At 31.7% G+C, this 21,622-nt stretch overlaps 1 protein-coding gene across 2 annotated transcripts in view; it reads left to right on the top strand.

Annotated features, from left to right (window-relative positions):
* LOC107442474 (fibroblast growth factor receptor-like 1) overlaps positions 1-14,096 on the top strand; it is a 42,856-nt gene extending 28,760 nt beyond the window's left edge. For both annotated transcript variants that reach the window (XM_043050851.2, XM_043050850.2), the window contains exons 2-8: positions 1,674-1,787; positions 3,374-3,661; positions 4,461-4,511; positions 6,093-6,371; positions 8,853-8,974; positions 10,620-10,863; positions 13,595-14,096. In XM_043050851.2, coding sequence (XP_042906785.1) covers positions 1,694-1,787; positions 3,374-3,661; positions 4,461-4,511; positions 6,093-6,371; positions 8,853-8,974; positions 10,620-10,863; positions 13,595-13,956 — 1,440 coding nt within the window. In that variant the 5' untranslated portion in view covers positions 1,674-1,693 and the 3' untranslated portion in view covers positions 13,957-14,096. The remainder of the gene's footprint in view (positions 1-1,673; positions 1,788-3,373; positions 3,662-4,460; positions 4,512-6,092; positions 6,372-8,852; positions 8,975-10,619; positions 10,864-13,594) is intronic.
* Positions 14,097-21,622: the final 7,526 nt, after the last annotated feature.

Here is a 21,622-nt window from a genome sequence, read left to right as displayed (position 1 = left end):
CTTGGTGAATGATTTTCTTTAGGAGGAAAGAATCATTCGATTGGATTTTCCAGCGTATTCTCCTTACTTGAATCCAATCGAGCATGTTTAGGACATTCTAGGCAGATGAATTGTTGGACGCCTACCACCATCCGCACAAACTCTCCAAGAACTGGAAAGAACTCTTCTGCAGGAGTGGGAAAGAATAATTTATGAACTCATTGACTAGATGCCTTTAAGGTGTTCAGCGTTGTTGGCAAACCGAAGAAACCTACCCTCTACTAAAAACGATTTTCTTTAAAGGGAACACCTTTTCTTTTGTGTGTTTTTCTCTTATGCACAAATTGTGTATTTTTTCCTTTTTTTCCCAAATGCCCAATTTAACAAATTTTTTTCTGTCAAAAAAATGTCATTTTTTTATCTCATATAGCCTACTACGTCTGTCGATAATTTATCAATCATTCAAACATTTCTCTAGGTGCAACCCACAACCTCATTATCCTTTAATTCAACTAACAACCTCAATATCTTTTTATAGTTTTTAGCAGTGTATTAAATCATACGAAGTAAATCGGATCCTTGAAAGCTAACATTAACCATTATGGTATCGTTAAGAGCTATTTATGTTACATTTACACTAAGAATAGTAAAAACGACACGAAATTCAGAATAGACAAGGAAACAATGAATCACACTAGTGGTTAACATAATAGCTTCAGGTTGTAAGAAAAAAACACAAGACACAGATAGTTTTAGTCAAGACGCTTTTTAAGACACGCTTTTTATGTTTCATGCTATCATTTTTGCTATATTTTTTAGTTATGAGTACTATAATATAAATTCTATTATATTCTCTAATTATCATATTCTGCATCAGTGATGAGTACTATATTACATATATTTTACTATATCCTCTGCGTATCATATTATATTTCAGTGAGGAGTACTACTTTATATATTCTACTATATTCTTTATTTACTGTATATACATACTATAATTTATCGTATTCTATTTCAGTGATGGGTATTATATTTTATATTCTACTAGATTCTCAATTTACAATATTCTCAGTGTTAAGTACTAGTTTATTTATTCTGCTATATTTTTTATTTACCATTTTCTATTTCAGTGATGAGTTCGATATATCTTCCATTATATTCCTTTTTTACCATATTCTATTTCAGTAATGAGTACAGTATTATATATATTCGACTATATTCCCTATTTACCATATTCTATTTCATTGAGGAGTACTGTTTTATATATTCTACTATATTATTTATTTACCATGTTCTATTTCAGTGATGAGTACTATATTATATATTATACTATATTCTCTATTTACCATATTCTAATTCAGTGATGAGTACTATATTATGTATTCTACTATATTCCTTATTTACCATATTCAATTTCAGTGATAAATACTATATTATTCTTCTATATTTACCACATTCTATTTCAGTGATTAGTGCAGTATTATATATTCTACTATATTCTCTATTTGCCACATTCAGTGATGAGAATTATATTCTAAATGTTACTATATCCACTATTTACGATATTGTATTTCAGTGATGAGTACTTTATTACATATTCGTTTTGCGTGTTTTGAGTGTATTGAGTTTTTTTTTTGTATTCTTTTAAATTACTTTGAAATATGCATTTAAAGTATGGACTGTGTGTTTTATAGGTTCATAAAAGTAGAACAGCATGATTTTCTCTAGGACTACAATCCATAAACAACAGGTTCTGATTTTGTTGTTTTTGTATGCGAACACGAATTCTGGGAAGGTTTCAGCTGAAGGTTCGTTAATGCATTTTTGTGTAACTATAAATTAGTCAACTGTGAGATTTCTTAATTAAGTTAATAAAACAAATAAATGTGTAAATACCTACAGGAAGTAAACCCATTAGCTTAGGAAGATGCTATACCTAGATTGGATGAATACTTAAGCATTTTCACAGTATAACAATTTGCATTCCATGTTCTTTTAATGATGAACTTTTTATGGACGCTAGCACGAAAAATTTACGAAGCAAAATTTACTATTTAACAATTCTGAACTTTCTGCATCGAAATAAACTTTCTGTTCAAACTTAGCTTAGCATGTAAAGAACTGCTAACTTTCTACATTTGTTGGGAAAGTTTATTCACGTGGCCTGCCTGTTATATATATGCATACCTGCCAACTCTCCCGGATTTTGCCCGAGATTTTATTTTCATATTTAAAGTGGTAGTAAATATATACTATTTTTTTCTTTTATAAATTTAATTTTTAAATGATTTTGATCACCACTATTCTTACAAAAATTAAGCACTTATAATAATATGCGTTACTATCATGGTTATCAAGCCCGGTTATACCGGTGAAAGGCGAGAGAGTGCACAGGGAGTCTTCCCCCTTTTGTAAATTTGTAAATAGTGTAAATATTCTTTCTTTATCTTTATCTTCATTTTGTTCCCTATATTATGTATCAACTTGCGACTTATTATTATGTATGACTCAGACTTAATTTTATCAATTATTGTTCATTCTGAGATTTAACTTAATGTTAACGCAGCACCTCCCTTCCCTTCCACCACATATTATCCAATTTAGATGAAAGAGCAGATATCCATACATGGATAGGTACTCTGAAAAAAGTTGATTAGTTAGTTAGTTAGTCATGGTTATCAACTTAATTTTTTTCAAATACAACGTATTTGTTTGCTTAAAATTGAAGTTTTAATACCACTGGGAAAAATGATAATGGAAGGGATTAAATGTTGGCAGGTCTGTATATGTAAACACAGGGCTGCTAACTTTCTACGCTTATTGTAAAAATTATTCTATTAGTAGTAACGTTAGTTCTTGAAGTATTATTTTGTATTAATTTAACCTTATTTTCTACACCACTACATACATATGATTCAAAAGTTTATATGCAAAGCTACTTTAATACTTTTAATTTTTCGTGCGATTAAAATGATGGCAAAATTACGAAACATTCTGAAAGCTTTGGTTTTTAAATATCAACCACTCTATAAAATAGTTTGCAAAAAGCGTAGTAGCTGGCAGGCAACAAAAAAACCCCCATCTGATTTTTGGCAATTAAGGAGCTTTTAATTTCACTCTTTTGATTCCAATGTCAACTCTTTAAAATGTAAGTAACTAATTTCCTCTTGATTAATTTTATTACTGTACTAATGTGCTCTTAAGGATTACCAAGAAACGGAATTTTTCCTTTTTGAATATCCAGAACAGTTTCTCCTTTCGGGATTACAGCGTTTTTCATTTTCTTCCTGAATTAATATTATTACTCGAATAGTATTTAATTTCATAACATATATATGATGAAAAAACTTATTTACCCACAATAATGGAATCATAAAATGCGTTAATTTTGCAGGTCCTCCCAGGAAAATAGATATCAGCAATGATAAGAAGATAATATTTGCCCATTTCAAGAAAAACCTTGAAATTAAGTGTCCAATTGACATTAGCGAAGCTTCGGAGCCTTTGTTTTTTGACTGGTTTAGAAGAGACCTGTCACTGTTTGACGAAAGTGGCTACACTGTGACGAAAAAAGGAAACCTCAAAATCAAATCTGTTTCTAAGGAACACAGTGGTATATATACTTGTGAATGTGTCAATGGATATGGATTTGTACAAGTGAACATAACAGTTATTGTGGATGGTGAGTATTTTGCTGTTAAAATACTGAATACTACAGCACCTAAATTCATATACTTTCTGATGCTCTTTCATAATATTGTTTTCCATTGGTTAGAAACGAAAGCAGAAAATTTTGAGTTTATCAGAATTTTTACAAAATTTTTTTACAACTTAATTACATGATCACTGACATATTTGTCTTTTTATATAAATGTCAGATTTGTCTTTTTATATAAATGTATATTTCTAAAATTTTCTCCGCAATATGTAAATATTGTATCAGATTTAAGTACTGAATACAGCTGTAAATATTTTATAATGAAAATATGGTAATGTTTGATAGTTTCAAAAATTTTTAAACGCATTAACTGGTTTACTTTGCGCTAATAATGGTTGAATTGGTATAATATAATGATTAATATTTTTTTTATTAGCTATGGGTTAATATCGGTAGAATTGGTATTGTATACTGATTAATATGTTTTATCAGCTATGGGTTATTATCGGTTTAATTGGTATAGTGTATTAATTAATATGTTTTATTAGCTGTGCGTTAATATCAGTTGAACTGGTATATTATATAAATTAATAAGTTTAATTAGCTATGCGTTAATATCGGTTTAATTGATGTATGTTAACTAATATGTTTTATTAGCTATGGGTTAATATCGTTCGTTCGTTGTTATGGGACTGGGCATTTGAGGCCTTACAGCACTTTTATGGATTAATAGTGAATGAATTGTTATAATATATTAATTTTATTATATGGGTGAATTGGTAGTTATGGTATTTGATAAAAAATTGTATTGTTTTAATTTCAGATCCAGAGGTGGCAAATGGAACATCAAATATTGCTAGCAAAATACAAGGCAGTGAGTAACAATATTATAAATTTTAATTTTACTATTTTGACTACAACACATGACAAAAACTTTTTTATGTCCATCAGGGATGGAAGTCCTTAATATAAAAATTAAAGGACTAAATTGCTTCCAAATTTAATGACTATTTAAGGATGCTGATTTTCTAATGGGAGCAATATCTAGAATGCCAACATGGATTCACAGATATACAATTAGTTATAGTTTTAGAAGGTCGCTAAGCAAAAATAGAAACATTTTTAAGAAAACCCAGATTTTTAAAAAAAAAGAAGTTAAGCAAAAATGTCTTGCTTCTTTATATATATAAATATACATATAAAAAAGTGGGAAAAAATAGTATAAATACAGAAAATTGTTCAGTAGTAGCAAAATACGAAGATTTCCTCTTGAAAATCAGTAGAGTATGATATAGTGTTTGAGGAAGAGTAGGGAGATAAGAGCTTTTTATATATTTCTTAAACATGGAAACATTCTATACTATTAAGTCAAGGGTCTCTAACAATGGATGTAAACTAATACCATACTTGACACGCTATGAAGACTTAAACGTTCATTTTGTTATATACTTTGTTTCAGGGCATCTAACAAAATTTCTGAATTCAGATAAATAATACTTATTCTTAATGTTAACTTCAACAAAAATTTGAAAAATACAAAAATTTCAGGACATTTATTCTCATTTTTAACAATTAATTACATTTAAGGGCACTTTCTTTATTTGAAGGAAATATAAGGAACCTAAGGACAATTTTGAGACCTGGTTCTGGTAAATCATTTATCAAGGTAATATACATATTTTAAGGATAATATAAGAGCCTACAAATTTTAAAAAATTGTGGCCAATAAAACCAAGAATCTATTAGGGGAGATTGAAATTAGCAGCAGCTAAAGTTTTATGATTGAAAGTGAATGCAAAAAATAATTTCGTCTAATATGTACTTCATTGATAGCATATGGTGACCATTAGTGATAACATATGGCTTCATTGATAGCATGTGGCCACCATTCATAGGGTGGCCATTACGAGTGAATAATTAAATAGAAAAACCATATAGAACTGAATTATGTTTCAGCAATTTCTTTCGGCTATGGTTCAGTCGAATTTACTTCTTCTTTTATGGGAGAAATACAGATATTTCTTGGAAATTCCAGATAAAAAGGAAGATAACACACAATCTTATATTATCTAAATACATACTAGGTGTAGTTAAGTGCCACTTGCCCCGGTATGTCCTACATCAATGTTTTTTTTAAGATCAAGTGCCACTACCCAGTATGCATTTAACCGGTACTCTCAACACAGATATTTCTCCTAATCTATCATCAGCAGATATTAAAATATCGAATAAATATGATAATATCAACGAATAAATTAATATCAAATCTGATATAGCANAAATATTTCGACATTCACCAAAACGATATGTGATTGTTGACATTCACCGGTGAAAGTCGACATTCTCTTGATTTCGGTCGTTCTCGGTAACATATCTAAGTATCATTACACAAAATTAGATGTTGTGTTTCTTGGTCTGGAAACATTGCAGCAACACTGTCTGTTTATTTTTTTAGGTCCACCTGTTATCAAGAGAAGACCAGCTATAAAATTCATTCATGACGTCAACGAGCAGGCCACTCTCCATTGCGTTGCATCATCACAGCCGGCACCGCACTTCTTTTGGTTGAAGGATGGTCAGCAAATCGAAGAATCAGATTATGAATTGATATTTCAGGGTGCCCATTCCATTCTTCGACTTCAGAACCTCAAGATGTCCGACGCCGGAATGTATCAGTGCATTGCACGGAACATGTTCGGCAGCGACGAAATAGATTACACGCTGCATGTAACGGGTAAATAGTGTAGATTTTTGCACTTTATTACAAGCAACAAATGACCGTATGTTAAAGTTAAGGGTACACATGTCCCACTCACAGGAAATGCCATAAGTTATTTTAGAGTTTTAGCGCTTCACGTACTAGGCCTAAATTTTAAAGGTAATATGCTGCATCATATAATGGTAATTAATTACAACAGAGTATATTTCAAGTTGCGAAATCAGAAGAGAAAACGTACTTTCTCTGAATAAACACGCTTCTAATATAGCGAATTATGATTTATAATCTGCAGATTATCAGGGGTAACAACAATCTGGCAAATATGGTCCCAATAGTTTGGTCAGAACAGCGGTCGAAAGTTTGAACCCTTTAATATTATTTTTTGCGTATTTCACCAAATCTCGAAAACGTTATTAGCGAATCGGAAAAGAAAACGTTGCACACAATTATAAAATTTGTTTATCCAAACATGTTTATCCATGTAAAAAATCATTTTCAATAATTATTCATTATTTTTTATTACTTAATAATAATAAAAAAAATTGTATTGTAATAGGGATCCGTGGAACGGGAAAAAATAAATAAGTAGTAGCTAAAACTTTTCTAGACTGCTAAATATGCTGAAATTTATCTTGTATTTATAAATGATGAAATTATTTCCTGGTCATTTTTTGCACGTATATATATTTCTTTGCACCTATATACATTTCTTTTATTGATATCCTAAATATATCTCACTTTTGCTACCACTTTAAAAATAATTTTCAGACCGTGGTAACGGATAATATTTAAAAATTGTGTTACCTACCAATTTTAGTTGTAAAATATATGTGTTATAATTTGTCTAGTTGTAAATAAAGTGTAATTAAATCAGCCTATGTTAGCAATAAATTAAAGTACTTACACGCCTGTAAAGTACTGGTATTTGATGGTAGAAATAACACAGTTACTTTCAGGGTAACTAGCTTTCGTGGCTGTATGTAAAAATTTATGTTCCTTTGAACTTTTTTTTTCACATCACTGCATATAAATGAATTTAAAGTTCATATGCAAAGTGACTTTGTTCCAGCTCATTAGTGGTGAGGCTTTTAAAATATTGCTCCATTACCAAAATTTTTTAAAGCTTTCGTTTTTAAATGTCTGTGACTCAATAAAATATTTTGCAAAAAGTGTAGTAGTTGGCAGGCCAGCAACCAGATAAAAGAAAATTGGCTTTAATTTCGAACAATTTGTGTCTAACGACTTTTTAAAATTATGGGGTGTTTTTCAGTTTTAATAAAAATGATGCTTAGAGTTTGTGTCCTTTTCACTCATAAAAATTTGCATCGACCAAAGTGGACATGGGATATTTAAAGCCTCTTTTTATTTCTAAATTCCACTTTACTTCTAAAAACATTTTATAAAAATATAACACTTCTATAACGCCTAAAACAGAGGTTTAGACAGACAAGGCAGTTGCATGACTTTATATCGCGTATAATACCTTTACTTTGAGGTTGACAGTTTTTTTTAAAATTTCAATCATGTGTAAATACGTAAATAGTTGCATGCATTTTCTCTATTATTTTCTATTTTACTACACTAGAGTAAATGTTAATATTATTTTGATCCCAGTAAATACCTTCATATTCTAATCTAATTTAACCTCAATTATGTTTAGTGTTCTACCGATTTCATCATATGTTTAACCGACTGGTTTTCCACTCATGACTTTACTATTTGGTGCTTGGCAACCCCTCTCCCCCTTTGCACATTACCCTCTTACATGTCTCAAGAACCCGACGAATCAGTTAATGACGCTGAGCAGTGCACTTAGATTTGAGATATGTTCCAATGTAATGTTCTAATGATTTCAAATGCCCGGCTACATGGAGGAGGCGAGGGAGTGTACAAGGAGTCACCCTCTTAATTGTATATATTTGTAAATATTGTAAATTATTTTTATTGCGCATAGATTCTTCTATTAATACTTATTTTTCCTTTGTTATTTACTTATATTCCAAATTGGCTACGGCCTGGGAAACATCCCTGAAGATGATCAGAAGACATACCATCACAATTTTAATACTCTGCAGATGGGATAGCTCCCCTGCTTTGGTAGCTCGACGACTCATTTGTAAGACCACTTCCTCAATTTAGACACCTGGAGGGGAAAGAAATTTTCTGGTATCAATCAGGGATCGACTACAGGACTTTCTATTCCTCTGGTTTTAAGAACGCGCATATTACATGTACTTTGTGGGTCTTAGTGGATCGAAATGTTTATGAATTAAATAAATGTGTTAAAATTTACCAATACAGTCTATTTCCAATAAGTATGAATGGGTTGCCACCACTTTTTTTCAGACTTGGGTTTCTCCTCTCATGTTAGAAACTAATGTACTGAATCTCCCTGTAGACTATTATTTTCATTTAATACATCGTATCAGCTTACTATAATAAAAAATAAAATTAGAATGTTATCCCAGGTGTTTATAGAAATTATTTTCTTTCCAGAACCGTCATACCCACCTAAAATCCTGTCTTTGGAGCCTACAAGTGCAACAATCAAGGAAGGATCTACTGCCATATTTTGGTGCAAGGTCAAGAGTAAAACTGGCTTGAAACTGCATATTAAGGTACTTTTTCATGAGGCTATTTTAACCCTTTCTCACCGACTGTCACGCATACGTGCCTACGTAACATGTACAAAGAATTCTTCGCCATGTATACGTACCAATCTTCTCAATCAGAGTTAAATGTTAAAACTTGTAACGAAATTCTAAGCAACTTCTTTGCAGGCGGGAAATATTAGTTTTATTTATATAATTCACCACTCCTTGGTTCAAAATAAAATTTATATAGAAAATTGAAAATTTATAATAGGCAAATTACAAACTTATCTCAAAACTGCCAACTTTCGCAGAAATTTAAACGAGTGATAGCTAAGTTCAAGTTTTAATGTATCATTTTTTAACTATTGAAACTTATTTTCCCCACCACTCCGCTTCACATGAATAATTTGAGAGTACTTATGCAACGTCACTTAGTTTCAGCTCTTTTGTTGAGAGGCTTTTAAAATGTTGGCCAAATAACCAAATATTCTGAAAGCTTTAGTTATCTTTGGTACTTGGTTACTTTTGGTACTTAAATAAACCTTTGTCAAATAGAGGGACAGCACGATGATACTTCCAGGGTAACAGCGGGATTCAAACCCGCTACCATGACGCTTTATATAGCGTTTACAACTTGGCGATACAGCTTGGTCACAGAAGCCCCAATCCTAGTGTTTTGATTTTATCGGGCACCTGGGCCGCGAAGTTTCCCCCCCCCCCATCCCATTCATCTGGAATTTCAGCTCTGTTTCGTTTGAGCATTGAAGTAAGCAAGCAGTGGAGTTGCTTTTATAAATGTTTCAAGCACTTTGCTTGAATAACTGAAGAGGAATCAAGAAATAAAATGAGCAGCTTGCTCTAAACTACGTTTGTTTGAAGTTGCAGAGTTGTCCGATCCTTATTCTACATTGATATGAACGTTTAATTTATTTAAACGTAGTGTGATTGTCAATTTCATTTCAAATATTATTTATAAATGAAATAAATAAATAGAACGCATGCATTTTACTACAATTTTAATTATAAATATAAATTTTTACGCAAAATGCGTAAAAGTTTACAGTGATACGTTATGTATACATATATCATTAAATCTTTTGGATATCAAAAAACAGAAATCATGAAAAAAATCCAGTGTCGATAAATGATAAAAAATGTATGTATTTATTTGTCATTAACAAGCGTCTAAATAACTGCCATATTGAGTCTCAGTATTTAAAAATCCGATTCTATCAGACCAAAAATGATTCGAATGTCAATTTTCTGTTTTACACACTGTACAATATTCTTTATACTCAAAACTTTTTTTGGGGTATTACTTTATTTGTGTTTGCAGTAAGCACTTTTAATTGGCCCGAATTTAAAACTAATAAATAAAAATAAAAAATAGCTTTGAACTTGGCATTGTGTCACAGAGGTGAATTTTTTTAACATAGTAATGCCATTGAGGTTTTTTTTTAACGTAGTAACGTCACTGAGGTTTTTAACTTATTATACTGTTAAGATTTCGTTTTTTATACTTAGTCATACTTGGGATACTTTTCGTACTATAAAATATATATGCCTTCATAATTTATTTAATCTATTATTTTTGTTTTTAATATTTAAAAAAGGAATAAAAAGTAAAATTTTTTTAAATGCAATACCGAATGAGGAAATTTTTTTATAGTGGCTGAAGAAGTTAAACATCAAAGAAAATGCAGAACCAATAGACGATGTCACCTTATTTAGATCAGGAAAAAATTACTACAGACCCCTCAACCTATCGGATGGCATTGGAGCCAATGGAGTCCATAAGTCCAAGCTCATTATTAATAATGCCGTTGCAGAAGATTCTGGTATCTATGTGTGTCTTGCTCTAAACGATAAAGGTTTCAATGCCATGAATGGTACACTAACGGTCATCAGTGCAGGTTAGTCTAAGTGTTACTATAACATTCTCAAAGCTGCCAACTTTCTACGCTTTTTGAAAAAATTTATTCTAGTGATAGCTAAGTTAATGTTTTAATGTATTGTTTTTTTATTTATTTAAACTCATTTCAAACACCACTACTTAAAAATGATTTAGAAGTTCATATGTTACACCACTTTATACCAACTCTTTCGTGGTGAGGCTTTTAAAATTTTGACGAAATTTCTAAAAGTTCTGTCTATATGCTTAATTTTTTTAAAAATAGTGGTGAATTAAAAATATTATAAATTAAGTTCATAAATGCAAGGAATATATAGAAAGCATACATTTCACTACCACTTTAAACATAGAAATAAAATTTTACGCCAAATGAGTAAAAGTTGGTACACAGATGTTAAATCTTTTAAAAAACTAGCAAAATCTGCTAATATAGTTTGTAGTTATTAACCGTTTGGCCAGAAATTCAACGTGTAAAAGATGCTTCACTGCGTTTCGTTTGCGTTTATGGTTTTCCAAGTTACGGTAGTGCTTTCTAGCATCCCTAACAGGAAATGGTTAGTTAACGTAAATGTTAGAGTAAACCACGAAGCTTCAAATGTTGAATTTTAATTTTTCAGAAGGCAATGAAATTCTATCAAGATTACTTCATTACCGTAATCTTGTCACAATTAATTTGCCTTCCCATACCTAGAATCAAACTTAGAACTAACTACAAAAAGAACTACTGCAAAGGGTTTAAATAATTTGCCTCCCGTTTTAATCACCGATCACACTTTTTAATTTTTTTTATGGAATATGGCCACTCTGGTTTTGAATATATTTTTTGAGGAATTCTAAAACATTTTATTGATATATGATACTTTCGGTGTCAATAGTCAGTGGTGATGAGTGTGCATAAAAATTAAAAAAAAAAGTGCTTGAAATTTATATTATTTTTATTTACTTTTCCTGTAATAAATTGAGAACAAATCTTTAGTTACATTTAAACAAGTATTTCATCTAATCTAATTCGGGGGAAGGAATTTCAAATCAGGTATTAGTTTTCTTAGACAAACTACAGATTTCTTTTACAAAATGGCATTTTTAGTTTATTTTTGTCCGAATGTACAAATTTAAAAAGAACGTGTGTGTTTATATACATAACATATGCACTTTTCTTCTCCTCTGAAATTAACACTTAAGACAAAAACAAATGACCTTAAAGTATCACATTATGAACTGAAATGTATTATCGTATATTTTAAACCATACCCTACGTAGTAGACGAGTGGAGACTTTTAGAATTCACAGAATTAAATTTTAAAAATATTTAAACCGGGCTATTAATGACATGCAGTAAAAACGGAGCCGTGGGGGCTCAGAGGATAGAGCATTCGTCTTCCAATGAGATGATCAGGTTCGAATCCCAGCGATGGCTGATTGATACGAATTCTGCTCCAGGCTCGCACCGACCGCAGTGCTGACGTAAAATATCCCCAACAGTAGACGAATCATTGGTTAGAGTCCCCTTGCCGTCAGGTTTACCGTGGTAGGTGATTTTCCACTTCATGTATCGCAAATGCGAACTAGTTCCATCAAAAAATCTTTCACAGTGGCAAATTTCTTCCAGTACTTCATCCAAGAGTTCCCGTGTCTTCTGAATTGGGTTCAAAATTACAAGTCTACGGAGTTAAACGTCGTAAACCCGAAATTGGGTCTGCTGTTCAACGACAGTTATAGAATAAAATGAAATACAGTAAAAACGAAAATTTCTCTTGCATTCAATTTTAACACTAGGTTTACGGGACCCGTCATTTTGACGTATTTCGAGTTTTGTAAGAAAAATTACAAAACCCGTTTGAATTTTTATTTTTTCTATTGCAATGATTTTTATCCATTGATCGAGATAAATATATATTGAAGTCTGTTTTCTTCAAAAGCGTTGAAATATTGAAATTCTGTATGTGGTATACCTATCTCTACGGATATACGTCAATTTGACGCGATCATAATTTAGACAAAATTTTGAGTAAAAATGCAATTATCACATCAATAATAAATAGGAATGTACCGACAATACTTCGATCCGTTATCGTTATCTCAATGAAACAAGCGATAATCAACTGTTGCCAATAAGCAATAATAGAAAGAAAAAAAACCCGTAATAACTACTAAGTAAATATTGCAAATAAAAAGTAGTGAATTATATAAGCCTATGAATTATTTAGAAATAGTGGTGAATAAAAATCTACTAAATTGAATTTATTGAATTAAGAACCACAATTATATGTATTCTTTCAAACGACAAATTGACATGCGTTCGTAGAAATAGGTATATAAGAAACGTCCGTAAACCTAGTGTTAATAATGAACTGAAACAAATATAATCGAAAGATTTCAGGGTGAACACAAATGGGGAAAAATTTAGTATAGTAAAAGATTAACTTTGGAATATTTCTTTTTTTACAAATCCTTATCTGGCAAATATGCATAGATGCTAAATTTGACCAACTTAATTTCACACGCTAAGAAAAAATAAAAGTCTTCAAAAGTTTCATTTGCTTTTTCTTTATTCGCAACAACTTTTTAAATTTTTCTCGTTGAGGTCAAGCTGGATTTGCTAATCTTAGTCTCTTTTAATCGATTTTTGCTTTTTATTACTTAACAATTGATGCAATTTTTGCTGCACGTATGATCCCTGCATAGTCTATCCTTATTAAGACAATAACTAATTGCAATATTTTATTCAACAGCTGAACCATATGCTACCTGGCCTTCTTATTTTTCAACCAGAAATACATTCTTCGTGGCAATAGTCACAATTGTAGTAGTCATTATCTTGACGATGGTCATGGTTATCAGTCACTTGTGCTGTAAGGAGAAACCTCCGAAAGGAGTCATTTTCAGCGATCCTACACGAAAATTAGATTGTGAAAATCAAATTCAGGTGTCTGCTTTGATCCGCAAGCCAGACAAAAAAGATCCAATTCTATATCCCGACATCAAGACTCAACAATCAAAGACAAAACTCTTAGGCGGTGATACACATTATAGTTGTGAACACACGGAACACGAAGTTACAAGATCAGTTCAGCTGAAGAACTATCCTTGCTGATCTACTTAATCAGCGCACGTAAAATCACTGTACACTGCCATAAAAACTGAAAATCACAGGGACTGATGGGTCGATGAACTACAGCCCTGCATATGCTTTAGCAACATTTGTTTTGTATATATGTTACCGTGAATATAACAGAAATCAAGAGAATGTCGACTTTCACCGTTGAATGTCAACAATCACATAGTCGCTTTGATGAATGTCCGAAATATTTGTTTTATCCGATTTGACATTAATTTATTCGTTGATATTACAGTAGGGAACCGATTATCCGGAACTATCGGGACCATCGCTATTCCGGATAACTGATTTTTCCGGTTTTCTGCATCGCTACAAAAAGCCGTTTGTTTATTGTTAAACCCAACAAAAAAAAATGTTTTTTTGGAAATAATCTTAAAAAGAAGAAAAAACGATGAAGGAATACACTAATGATTATTTCCAAAATGATGGTAAGGTAAACATTTTTCAAAAAAGAAGAAAAAAAATCCTAAAATCTTATTAGGAAAAAAAATTTTTTTTCTTAAAAATGGCGCGAAAATTTATCGAATTTAGTTCCGGTTTTTTGGTTTTCCGGTTTTCTGATTTCCGGATAACGGGTTCTGTACTGTATTACATTTATTCGATATTTTAATACCTATTGAGGATTGATTGGGAGAAACATCATTGTTCGGAGCACCTGTTAAATGCATATCTGGCGGTGGCAATTGACCTTAAAAAACATCGATGTAGGGTATACCGGGCGAATGCATACTGGGTAGTGGCACTTAACTAGAACTAGTGTGTTTCGGCCATATACCAGAGCGACTATGTGACTGTTAACATTCATCGGTAGAAATCAGCAACCACCCATTTCGGCTATTAACAGCAACATATTGTTTATTTACTCCACAATGTTTTCATTATTAAGCCTAATTTTATATGAATTTATCACCCGAAACCACCGTTTTTTTTGAATGACGCTAGGTTTAACCCTTCGCACTCCGAATACTTTAAAATGCTGTTTGACCTAATATAAGTTCTAAATTGTTACAAATACTTAATACCATATATTTATATAATTTTAAACTTATGTGGTAACTAATTGTTATAGTACCTATAAAATTTTTAATTAGAGTGATGACTGTAGATGGCGCCACGGAGTGCTGAGGGTTTAAGTTGTTTCTGTTTTTAAACCAATGACAAGCTACAAAAGTTAAAATAAATGCCTGTGTATAGGTTATTTAACAATTTAGCCATTTCGTTAGCTATTTATCCCCTGCAATTTTCAAACGATATTGTTCTCCTTATTAATTTTTTTTCTAGAGGTTGCTAAATTTATGCATTTTTATTTAATTTGATAAATATGATTTAATGCAATTTTGCCCACCACGATACACAACTGTGCAAATTGCCATTTTGTTTCAGTTCATATACATCTGTAATAAATTTGCAAATAAATTTAAAAATATATGAAAACGTTCTCTAATTATTACGCGCAGAAGGGTAAACTGAAGGAAATTCATAAGGAATAAATAAAAAGTACAATTAATAAGAGGAATATAAATAACAAAATGATCAATGAAACTCCTCGTAAGTGAAAGACAGCAGAGCACATATTTGTTTCAGAGAACACTACAACATGGCAAAAAGCTCTGACTATAAACTATTTTGTGTTTGCCTCTCCCTATCTCTTTAAACTTTATTCTGTCACTTATTCTGTCTATTTATAATAAGTTATTGCTATGCATTTAATAGAGGAGTTGATAAATTAAAAATACTGCCTACATATATCTTGTATTAGTGTTAAAGGTTAAAAAACGAATATAAGGATTACTTAAGAAATAACTGGGGTACAAACTGTTTGTTATTTATAACTTGTTATGCATTTTCAATATAAGTAAACCTTGAATCATGAACTTGCATTATCATTTATCTTGTAAATAAGCAAATGTCATTATTATTTTAATTATGTGTAAATAACGTTCGCTTGACATTTTTTCATTTGTACATTATGCCATTTCATAATTTTTGAAGCTTTTATATTTGTAGCTATTATTTTTTATTCGCATATTTTATGTGAAGTAAAATTTTTTTTATTACAACTCTATGAATCTTATTTATCTTTTACAAATTACATTGTACTAACATAAGCATGGCTTAAGTGGTGTTTAAAATAGAAGAAAAAAAGTGGAACCATGATTTTGTTGACTCGTTCCGTTCAATATTTAAAAACATTACTTTTCCTATTTGAATTAAAAACTCAAAATATTTACATATGCAATATCAATATTTATCATATGCACAGTGACTCAAACGTCCACAAAACGACATAGTAAGTTAAGCATACCACAAGGAACGAAAATCACATAGGAACATGGGATTACAAATGATATCCGAAGCCACTAGAGGGCGCTTAAAAATAATACACAATAGAATGACAGGGAATGAAGTGCCTTTTGATTACATTAGTGGCAGGTTATAAATGTAAGAACACAACAAGAGATGCTCTAAGTTTTCTTGCAGATGCTTCAGCCTATCAGATGCATAGCTGCTAACTTGTACGGTCGTTAAAAAAATTGGATTATTAAAGAAAACAACATCATAAAGTTTTGTTGCATGACCATAATAGTTGCCTATTTATGGACATGCACTTGTTTCCATTGGCTATTGTTGCTTTTCAAAGTAACGCTTTGTCAAAATTAGTGAAAGATTCAGTTTTTGTCGCTTTCCCGCCTTGAAAAAATCTCGATTAAACAACAGCACTCAAATAGTGTTTGTACTGAATATTGAAGACCACTATTTGGACACGTTCTGTGAAGAAACCATTTTAAGAATAAAGAGTTATCGATGCTTTTAGTAGATACAGCCTATCAAACTTTCAAAAAATACAATATATGAATTTTTTTCAATTAGCTCGTCTCAAAACAGAATCTTTGTTTAGAAAAATTATCTATACAATCTTGTGATAAAATGTTTCAACTAACATGTGGGAAAGAAAAATCAACGAATCTCGCCTCATTTTTATGAAAAGAATAGTCAAAGTTGCATATATATATGCTTTTTTTAAATCACAGACTCCGAACTTCCAATGCCCTGCCGCAACGAAAGCAATACCACAACAAAACAAGGAGACCAAGCAATTGTGGACCTCAGGCACAAGGTCCCCCATCCTCCCAGCCCAAGACCCGCAGGGCGGCAGTGCCATATCATCTGCTGACCACCGAATGAACCAGATTGATAGCTGGGAAATCCTCACGCAAAATACCCCATTCGCGCGCACCTCTGGCAGGAAGGTCAACGAATCTCTAATAAAATCATAAACTAATAACAGAAATTCAATTTGTTAAAAACATTTAAAATACATTATGTTGAAGAATGCCTATGGACTCATGGAATTACAGGTGGACCAATGTTATCTATAGAGTGTCCTCTTCTGAATCCTCTCCATGGCCCACAGGTTCGCTGGACATTTTGCTTGTGAGATGGACAATGGATTATATTATGTCTCATCCGTATTTATTATTTGCGTCCTTGAAATTGACACAGCTTGGATTTGGACATAGCTTTCTGATGCCTTGTCGACCTACAATTTGCACTGGTTTCATCATGTGGGCAGTATTTTGCCATGTGGATTATTCTATTGCATCGGTAACACCATACGGGTCGGATGTATTCTGTTTGAAACTTTCCAGTCGAGATATAGCTAACCTCTCTTTTTTATCACTAAAAGACTCTTTGGATTGAATTCAATGACCCAGTGCTTACCATTTCGACTATTAATTGAGAAAAAAAATTCAAACTGCACCTTTTATAGTTTCTTGTACCTCTCTCTAGGGTGGGATTTTTTGTCTTCTGAAGCGGATCCTTCCATTTGGAATATATTCTCAGGGTGTTTCTTTTTTTGGATGCATGCATACGTGATCAGTGCTTAGATCTTTTTTTTGGAATTCTTCAAACCACTTTTTTCTGAAGCTCTTTTTTTCAACCTTCAACAGTGCACCACTGTTTCTAATTTTCTTAATCTTCTTCAATCCTAGTCTGCGCTTCATCGGATTAATTTTCGTCTTTATGACCTCGTCCGTGGTATTTTCGCTTCTGGGTCTCACGGCAAGAACACACTCTGTAGTAAAATTTGGTGCTCCAACATGCATGGTCATCTTCACTACCTCCAAATATGACTTTCATTTCTAATCATTTTGTCCTGATTCGTGATCCTTCCAAAGTGGTGAACCAAGTTCGAATCACAGGGATGGTTGGTCGATACAAGATCCGAACCCGGCTCGCACTGACCCCAGTGCTGACGTAAAATATTCCCAGTGTGGACGGATCCTGGGTTAGAGTACCCTTGCCGTGAGCCTAACCTTGCAAGGTTTTCGACGTTTTCCCTTGTCTTTTGTATTAGGATCAAAACTACAAGAATACGGAGTTCAACATTGGGAGTTGTAAACCCGAAATTGGGTCGTCAGTTCAACGACGGTTATAAATTAAATAAAATAAAATCATTTCGTTCAGGGCTCCTTCAGAATCATTCTGCTGATATTGGGTATACGTCAACACCTCATTCTGTTGTATGATATCGTTCAATTCAAAAGCAATAGCCGCCAGCTGTGACACCATAATCAAGTTCATAGTCTTTCCTTGATTTTGCGTTACCAATTTGATAAGTTTTTTCTCAGGAAGACTTAAGATCTGGTCCACTTCTGTCTGGTTTCTTCCCAATAGGATAGTATTTATCCCCTGGATCTTCCATTTCCTCCATGTCGCTCTTCGACATCTTAAAATCTGCTAAAATTTATAGCTTCTAATAATCAAATTAAAATGCCATTTAGAACAACCAGAAATAGCACCCAAGCTTCTTATTTCGTGTGGCTTCTTTGGTCTACCGTCCTCTTTCTCTGCGTTTATAAAGTGAGGAGAACCTTCTACGGTTAGCCCGACATTAAGGGCATTTTAAAGCATGATCCGTCAGCAAGGGAGAATATTCTACGTCAAAACTGTGTTCAGTGCGAGCAGGGGGTAGGCCATTGCTGGGATTTGAACCTGATAAATTTCATTGGGAGGTAAACTGTCATGGTATGTTAAAAACTTCAAAGTTCAAGATTTATTATGTCAAAACACTAATCTTGCTACAACTAAAAACTATTTTTAGAAGCCCGTAAAAGCTAGCAGCTACGGATTCTAGAAAATATTTTAAGAGACGGTCAATTAAAATTCGCAGATTTTAGGTTTATTTTGCAAATTCTTTAAAAGGTTCAACATGACCCAACTGTAACAGGGGGGCGTTTCAGATGATGAGGATTAGTTCATGAGCAGTGGTAGGTAAAAATGTTATAAATCAAATTTACTAAACTAAAAGCTATGTTTTCATATTCAAAGGCTACCTCTAAAAAATATTTATCCACAATGCGAGAAAATTGGAAACTCTGTTTTGTCTTGTCTTGCTCTTGGATCTGGCACCTGGGCAGCGAAGTGACCTTTTATCCCATTCATCGCGTAGTATTTAATTGGAAACATTGCAACGAGGGAAGAGGCATGTGTTTGATTTTTGCTAAAAGAATAGTGGTTGCAAAAACTTGGTGACTGTATAAAATAAATTAGATTTACTTTTCTCATCTTACCTCTCTTATGTTCAGATGAAGCGTTTCCTGCACCAGAAAGTGTTTAAAAGTATGGATTTCGTACAATTTGAATTAAATATTCGTGCGTGGGGTAACGGAGCAGGGTGACTTGTCACTGTGACTCTTCTAGTTACTGTGACTACCTACACCAACCAAAAAGTTGTCACAGTGAAAAAAATCACTGCTACTGTCAATGTGACAAATTTCTGTGCTACTGTCACAGTGACAAATTTCACTGCTACTTTCACTGAGATAAATTTCACTGCAACTTCACTGCTCCAAAAATCACAGTGAAAAATATTTTTCACAGTTTGAATTCCTTTGACTGCCACCTTTCCATCGATTATCGATGACAACTAACCCAACACTTAGAATAAAAAGGACTACTAGGTATAATGATCATTTGTTTTAATCGATTACCTAAAATATTGATGATATCGATTAACTTTACTGAAAACTAATTATATCGATAATTTATCAAAAATATTTAACCCTTTAATGGGCCCTTTATTTCTAGTAAAGGTATATTAAAGTATTTTTGGAATTGAAATTCTTTTAAGAACAGTATTTGATATAGAAAAAAAACTCATTTAGTTTATAAAAATGCCATTTGTTTGGTGGTAAATATATTTAACATGACCTATTAGGACTTACTGACTTTTATTTTTCTTTATTTATAAAATAAATTCCTTAAATGCTACGAACTTCAAAAGGAATTATGTATTTTATAACTTTTATACGTATTTTAAAAAAAACAAATGGTTACCAATTTTATTCAAACTCACTTCAAGAAAGCTGAAGTTATTGAAAAATGGAAACCTAAATTAAAAGTGGTAAAACGTGGTGGTAAGTTTACTTACCACAGCCTTCAAAAGGGTTAATCGACTTATTTATACCAAATTTAAAAAATTATAACGATTACTTAATAGAAAATACAGTGACTGAGATATAATAACAGTCATTGTTACTTTTGAATCAGAGTAGTAGAAGTAACAGTGACAGAGAAGTAGCAGTTTTTCGCACCTCTAGCGTGATGTATATCATATCAAGCAACCAGTCTTTAAAATTATCAAATGTAAATATATATTTAATTATTGTTACTGTACCTACCACCATTGGAAATGGTTAGCAAATACTTCGGTAAAAAAAGTATAAAGCCTTGAATTAAATGAAAAATTTGTTTTAAAAATAGATATAATACATATATTTTTTAATTTAAGGGGGTGGATACTTAATCACATAAATGTGCATAGATCCTTTGCGTATAACATACCTGCCAACTTTTACGCATTTGCCGTAAAATTCCATTTTCATATTTAAAGTGGTAGTAAATATATACTATTTTTTCTTTTATAAACTTAATTTTTAAATGATCTTGATCACCACTATTCTTAAAAAAAACTAAGCACATGTATTAATATGTGTTACTATCATGGTTGTCAATTTAAGTTTTTTCAAATACAACGCATCCATTAGCTTAAAATTGAAATTTTAATTCCATTTTAATACCACTGGGAAAAATGATAAAGGAAGGGATAATATGAGACAGAGTTGGGCAAAAATGTAATCGATTATATTTTTCGATTACAGTAATCAATTATTTTAAATCATGCTTACAAGATAAAATAATTTTAATTACAACTGTAATCGTGATTACAACAAACAATTACAGTAATCAATTAGTTGTAATCGTAAATACATTTTTTATTACAGCTGTAATGAGATTACATAGTCGGTTACAGTAATAAATTACATGTAATCCTGATTATAAATTTCAAAAATTTTGATTACAGCTTTTCGTAAAATATTTTATAAACAGGTAGACACTTAAAAAGGTTGTTAACCCTTTAACGGGCCCTTTATTTCTAGTAAAGGTAAATTAAAGTATTTTTGAAATTGAAATTGTTTTAAGAACAGTAATTGATATAAAAAAGGAACAACTCATTTAGTTTATAAAAATGCCATTTTTTTGGTGGTAAATATATTTAACATGACCTATTAGGAACTTACTGACTTTTATTTTTCTTTATTTATAAAATAAATTCCTTAAATGCTACAAACTTCAA

Source organism: Parasteatoda tepidariorum, chromosome 6, assembly GCF_043381705.1.
Source record: "Parasteatoda tepidariorum isolate YZ-2023 chromosome 6, CAS_Ptep_4.0, whole genome shotgun sequence".
Lineage (NCBI taxonomy): Eukaryota > Metazoa > Arthropoda > Arachnida > Araneae > Theridiidae > Parasteatoda > Parasteatoda tepidariorum.
This window is presented reverse-complemented; position numbering and strand designations above follow the sequence as displayed.